The 6,871-nt window shown below is 54.8% G+C and overlaps 1 protein-coding gene across 1 annotated transcript in view; it reads left to right on the forward strand.

Moving 5' to 3' along the window:
- KIRREL1 (kirre like nephrin family adhesion molecule 1) overlaps positions 1-4,468 on the forward strand; it is a 47,210-nt gene extending 42,742 nt beyond the window's left edge. The window contains exon 15 of the mRNA XM_053967179.1: positions 494-4,468. Coding sequence (XP_053823154.1) covers positions 494-955 — 462 coding nt within the window. The 3' untranslated portion in view covers positions 956-4,468. The remainder of the gene's footprint in view (positions 1-493) is intronic.
- Positions 4,469-6,871: the final 2,403 nt, after the last annotated feature.

The raw sequence follows: 6,871 nt of genomic DNA on the forward strand, positions 1-6,871 counted from the left end.
GGTGGAAAACTCCTGGGATTTCAGGCGTGAGGAGCTGGAATTGTTGGGATGGAGGGGAAATTTTGGGAACGTACAGCTCGGATCTCTGAGACCGGGGATGAGATCGCAGGGAACGGATGGAGATGTTCCGGGGAGGGATTTGGGATGGATTTTAGGGAAAAAAAGGGGGGTTGGGGCCCCAAAAACTCCGGCAGCGTTTGGACAAGACTCCCAAGGGACAGGGTGGGACTTCGGACTTGGATGATCTCGGTGTGTCCGTTCCAACCTCGATATTCCGTAATTCCAAGAGATCCACAATTCCATGAAATCCAGCCCTGCCCTAGAGCCGTCTCCCAGGAAATCCCAAAGGATTCCCACTCTCCCAAGGAATTCCCACCCTCCCAAGCAATCCCCAAGGACCCCCACCCTCCATTCCCGCCATCCCATGCCCCTCCAAAGCCAACCCCGGAATTCCCGAAACCCGCCGGACTTTTCCCCCTCGTCTCCTTCCCAGGACCCCACCAACGGCTACTACAACGTCCGCGCCCACGAGGACCGGCCGGCCTCGCGCTCCGTCCTCTACGGCGACTACCGCGCGCCGGGCCCCGGCCGCTTCGAGGCGCGGCCGCCGTCGCGGCTCTCGCACTCCAGCGGCTACGCCCAGCTCAGCTCCTACCCCCGCGGCGGCCCCGAGTTCCCGCCGGAGGCGGCGGCGGCCCCGGCGACGGCGACGGCAGGGGACACGGCCAGCCAGCTGTCCTACGAGAACTACGCGGGCGGCGGCGGCGCCTTCCCGGGCGGCGCGGCGTACCCGCCGTACCGGCTGGGCTTCGGCGCCGCCGCGGGGCTGGAGCGCGGCGCCTACGAGGCCTACGAGGCCGTGGGGAAGTTCGGCGGCGCGGCGCGGTTCTCGTACACCTCGCAGCACTCGGACTACGGGCAGCGCTTCCAGCAGCGCATGCAGACGCACGTTTAGGGCGGGGAGGGCTCCGCGGGTACCTCACGAGCGTCCCCTGATATTCAGGGGTTCGCCCCGACCCCCCCCCGATGCCCCCCGACCTCTCCTCGGAGCTTCCGTTCGTCCCGTTGGTTGTTCCGCCGGTACTTCCGCGCCCCCGCGGGCGCACGGGAGGAGCTGGCGCCGCGGTCGTTGTTCCCTCCGTGTCGCCCGCCGGGGTTCGCGCCCCCGTCGTCGTTCCCGGAGCTTTCCCAGGGGGCAGCTCTGTGCGTCCCCAAATCCAGAGGGATGCGCAAATCCCAAAAACAGCCCCATCCCGAACCATTCCCATTGGGATCCGCGTGTTCCCAATTCCAGAGGGACACGCAAATCCCAAACCCAGCCCCATCCCGAACCATTTCATTCCCATTGGGATCCGCGTGTTCCCAAATCCAGAGGGACACACAAATCCCAAAAACAGCCCCATCCCAAACCATTCCCATTGGGATCCACGTGCTCCCAAATCCAGAGGGACACGCAAATCCCAAAACCAGCCCCATCCCAAACCATTCCCACTGGGATCCACGTGCTCCCAAATCCAGAGGGACACGCAAATCCCAAAAACAGCCCCATCCTGAACCATTTCATTCCCATTGGGATCCGCGTGTTCCCAAATCCAGAGGGAATGCCCAAATCCCAAAAACAGCCCCATCCTGAACCATTCCCATTGGGATCCGCATGTTCCCAATTCCAGAGGGACACGCAAATCCCAAAACCACCCCCATCCTGAACCATTCCCACTGGGATCCATGAGTTCCCAAATCCAGAGGGATGTGCATATCCTAAAAAACCCCCATCCAGACCATTCCATTCCCATCAGGATCAGCAGGAGGGTTCTGCGTGTCCCCAAATCCAGAGGGGACGCACAAATCCCAAACCCAGCCCCATCCCGAACCATTTCATTCCCATTGGGATCCGCGTGTTCCCAATTCCAGAGGGATGCACAAATCCCAAAACCAGCCCCATCCCGAATCATTTCATTCCCATTGGGATCCGCGTGTTCCCAAATCCAGAGGGACGTGCAGATCCCAAACCCAGCCCCATCCCGAACCATTCCCATTGGGATCCGCGTGTTCCCAATTCCAGAGGGGATGCACAAATCCCAAACCCAGCCCCATCCCAAACCATTTCATTCCCATTGGGATCCGCGTGTTCCCAAATCCAGAGGGACGTGCAGATCCCAAAACCAGCCCCATCCCGAACCATTCCCATTGGGATCCGCGTGTTCCCAATTCCAGAGGGGATGCACAAATCCCAAACCCAGCCCCATCCCGAACCATTCCCATTGGGATCCGCGTGTTCCCAATTCCAGAGGGGATGCACAAATCCCAAACCCAGCCCCATCCTGAACCATTCCATTCCCACTGGGATCCGCGTGTTCCCAAATCCAGAGGGGATGCACAAATCCCAAAACCAGCCCCATCCCGAACCATTCCCATTCCCTGTGCCTTGATTTTGGGGCCACCCCTCCCTCAGGGCCGGCTCCCCCCGTTTTCCCGAATGCCCCCGGAGCCGGCGGCGGGGATTTGGGGTTTTTGGGAGCAGCCCCACACGCACACCGTTCCCACGGGAAAGGCAGCACCGGGATCGCCCGCTCGGGGCTGTCCCCAGAACCGGGATCGGGGGGTCCCTGCTGAGAATGTAAATCCGGCCGGGAATCGCGTTCCCGGGAATTCCGGGCGCCGGGATCGACCAAAACATCGGGATCAGGAGCTCGGCCAGGCCCTGAGTCCCAGTTCCGGGCACTGGGGGGTACTGGGGACCCCAGTTTGGGGTGGGGAATTTGGGGGATGAGTTTTGGAGGGAATTCCCAGCCCCAATTCCCAAATTCCCAGAGGGGCCCCAGTATGGGGTGGGAGATTTTGGGATGGGGGAATTTTGGGGGATGAATTTTGGGGGGAATTCCCAGCCCAAATCCCCAAAGGGGTCCCAGTTTGGGATGGGGGAATTTGGGGGATGAATTTTGGGGCATGAATTTTGGAGGCAATTCCCAGCCCCAATTCCCAAATTCCCAAAGCGGGTCCCAATTTGGGATGGGGGAATTTTGGGGGGAATTCCCAGAGGATTCCCAGCCCCAGTTTGGGATGGATGGGATTTGGGGGGAATGAATTTTGGGGGGGATGAATTTTGGAGGCAATTCCCAGCCCAAATTCCCAAAGGGGGTCCCAATTTGGGATGGGGGAATTTTGGGGGGAATTCCCAGAGGATTCCCAGCCCCAGTTTGGGATGGGAGAATTTGGGGGATGAATTTTAGGGGGATGAATTTTGGAGGTAATTCCCAGCCCCAATTCCCAAAGGGGGTCCCAATTTGGGATGGGGGAATTTTGGGGGGAATTCCCAGAGGATTCCCAGCCCCAATTTGGGATGGGGGAATTTTGGGGGGAATTCCCAGAGGATTCCCAGCCCCAATTTGGGATGATGAATTTTGGGGGGACGAATTTTGAGGTGTTGAATTTTGCGGGATGAATTTTGAGGTGATGAATTTTGGGGAGAATTCCCGGTCGATTCCCAAAAAGAAGGATGAGGTACGAGACCCCTCCCCACCCCTCCGGGGGCTGCCCCGGGGTCGGGAGCTTCCCCAAAACCCCCGAATTCCCAAATCCCCCACGGCCAATCCCGGTACGAGCCGCGGGACCTCGTTCCCCTCTCCCGAAATTCCCCGAAAACAACAAAAGGAGGTCCCGAAAGCCCCAAAGGTGCCTGAACTGACCCCAAACACCCCGAGGGGGGAGGGAATTCCCGCTCCAGGTGCTGCACCCCAAATTCCAGAGCAATATCCCACGGGAAAAGGGGGAGCCCCGCCCCGGCCGCCGGGAAGCTTTAACATTCCAACCCCACTTTGGGGCTGGAAAATGGAATTTCCCCCTTTTTTTTGCATTTTTTTTTTAGTGCAGGTTGGTTTAGAGAGACCCCCCCCCCTCCATTCTTTCCCCCCCAAAATTCCGCGATTTCTCCCCCTTTTTTTTTTTTAATTTTATGTTGCATTTTCCTTTTTTTTTTTTTTTAAATATTCTGTACTATATTTTTAGTCTTAAACACGATATATTATATATATTTAATTTTTTTATATATATATATATAAATATAAATGGTTAAAAAAATAATTGAAGCGGCTCCGAGTTTTCCTTTTAACTTTTTGGGGGGTTTTACTTTAAAAAAAGGGGGATTTTTGTCATTGCTCAATAGTTTTTCTGGGAGAATTGAGGAATGGATGGAGGGAGGAATATTTGCCTTTTCCATCCGGAATTCCCACAATTCCAGCGTTCCCAAATCCCTGGAGGGGTTTTGGTGCAAAAACCCAGATTTCCGGAAGAATTTATTCCAGGGATTTATCTGATTTATTCCTGCCTTTATCCCCATTTATTCCCCGAGAATTTTCACCACAAATCCCTCGCCTCATCCTTCCTCGCGCTTCCCTTTATGTGAAAAACGCTTTTAATCCAAAAATTAAATCAGGATTCCCTCACGGAATGCGGAATTTGGCTTTTGGAAGGAAAATTCCCTTTTTTTTTTCTTTCCCCATCCCGCTGGAATTTCACCTTGCAGCCCTTCCCTTCCCCGGCCTGCTGACAAAACGCCACTAATTAATTCATTCCATTGGAATTCTCCTCAACCTGGCAGAGGAAAAGAAGGAATCGGGAGGGATTTTTCCAGGATTTTATACGGAAAAATGGAAAAGCGGGATCCAGCGTGCCTCAGTTTCCCCCGCCCGCCCACAGCTCTTCCAGAGCCAGCGACCCCCGAGGCAGGGGACAGCGGGACAGGGGGACAGGGGGACAGCGGGGTCGTTCCAAGGAGGAATCCCCGAATTCCCGGCGCGGATTCCCGGCGTTTGGCCCCTCTCCCCTCACAAACTCCGCCATGACGGGGCCTGGTCGGACCCGCAGAGCAGCGCCCCCCCCTACCCGCGCCCGCCCCCGGCTGGGCGGGCTCTGAGGGCCGCGTCCCGCATGCGGGGGTATTTATAACCTCGGGATACCGCGAGATCCCGCGAGACTTGCCGTCCCGCCATAGCGTAGTGGGCGTGGCTTCTCCCCATGACGTCATTCTGCCATAATGGGGGTTGGGGTCCCCCGAGAGGGGTCGGGGTGACAAAAAACCCCAAAATCCGCCAAAATCCCCCAAAATCCCCCCAAAATCCCCGCCTGGATCCCCCCCGTGTGCGGCCCCAGGAGCGCTGCGGCCTCAGGGAGCGGCCCCGGGGCCCGGGGGGGTTTGGGGGGTCCCAAGCGGGGCTGTGAGGGTCCCCCCAGTTCTGTGGGGTTCGGGGGCGTCCCCCCCCGGGTTCGGGGTCCCGTCCCTGGCTGTGGGCTCCAACCCCTAAATTTGGCTTCCCATCCCTAAATTTGGGGTGCCATTCCTGGCTTTGGGGATCCCAAACTCTGAATTTTGGATCCCAAACTCGGAATTTTGGATCCCAAACACTGGATCTCTCTTCCCTGGATTTGGAGTCCCCATTCCTGGATTTGGGGTCCCATTCCTGGATTTTCAGTTACAAACCCTGGATTTGGGGACCCCAAACTCTGAATTTTGGATCCCAAACCCTGGATCTCTCTTCCCTGGATTTGGGGTTCCGATTCCAGAATTTGGGGTCCCCATTCCTGGATTTGGGGTCCCTTTCCCTAAATGTGGGGTCCCATTCCTGGATTTTGGGTTCCCAACCCTGGATTTGGGGACCCCAAACTCTGAATTTTGGATCCCAAAACCTGGATCTCTCTTCCCTGGATTTGGGGTTCCGATTCCAGGATTTGGGGTCCCCATTCCTGGATTTGGGGTCCCCATTCCTGGATTTGGGGTCCCATTCCCTAAATTTGGGGTCCCCATTCCAGGATTTGGGGTCCCTTTCCCTAAACTTGGGGTCCCATTCCTGGATTTTGGGTTCCCAACCCTGGATTTGGGGACCCCAAACTCTGAATTTTGGATCCCAAACCCTGGATCTCTCTTCCCTGGATTTGGGGTCCCCATTCCTGGATTTGGGGTCCCATTCCTGGATTTGGGGTCCCATTCCTGGATTTGGGGTCCCTTTCCCTAAATTTGGGGTCCCCATTCCTGGATTTTGGGTCCCATTCCCTGGATTTGGGGATCCCAAACTCTGAATTTTGGGCCCCCCATTTCCTGGATTTGGGGTCCCTTTCCCTAAACTTGGGGTCCCATTCCTGAATTTTGGATCCCAAACCCTGGATCTCTCTTCCCTAAATTTGGGGTCCCCATTCCAGGATTTGGGGATCCCAAACCCTGAATTTTGGATCCCAAACCCTGGATCTCTCTTCCCTGGATTTGGGGTCCCATTCCTGGATTTGGGGTCCCATTCCTGGATTTGGGGTGGATCCCTACGGATCCATCCCGGGGGTATCCCACGGATCCTTCCCCATCTGCGGGGCTGGGAAAAAGCGGGAATTCCTGAAAATTCCCAAAAATTCCCGAAAATCCCTTAAAATCCTTTAGAATCCTTTAAAATGCCTTAAAATCCCTGAAAATTCCTGAAAATTTTCTAAAATCCCTGAAAATTCCTGAAAATTCCTTTAAATTCCTTAGAATTCCTGGAAGTTCCCTAAAATCCCTGAAAATTATTGAAAATTCCTGAAAAGTCCTTAAAATCCCATAGAATTCTTTAAAAGGCCTTAAAATTCCCTAAAATCCAATAAAATCCTTTAAAATTCTTTAAAAGGCCTTAAAATCCCCGAAAAATTCCCTAAAATTCCTTAGAATTCCTGAAAATGCCTTAAAATCCCTTAGAATTCTTTAAAGTGCCTTAAGATCCCTGAAAATTCCTGAAACTTTTCTAAAATCCCTTAGAATTCCTGAAAGTTCCTTAAAATCCCTGAAAATTCCTGAAAAATTCTGAAAATTCCTGGAAATTCTTTAGAATTCCTGAAAATTCCCTAAAATCCCTGA

This window comes from Vidua chalybeata, chromosome 29 (genome assembly GCF_026979565.1).
Source record: "Vidua chalybeata isolate OUT-0048 chromosome 29, bVidCha1 merged haplotype, whole genome shotgun sequence".
Lineage (NCBI taxonomy): Eukaryota > Metazoa > Chordata > Aves > Passeriformes > Viduidae > Vidua > Vidua chalybeata.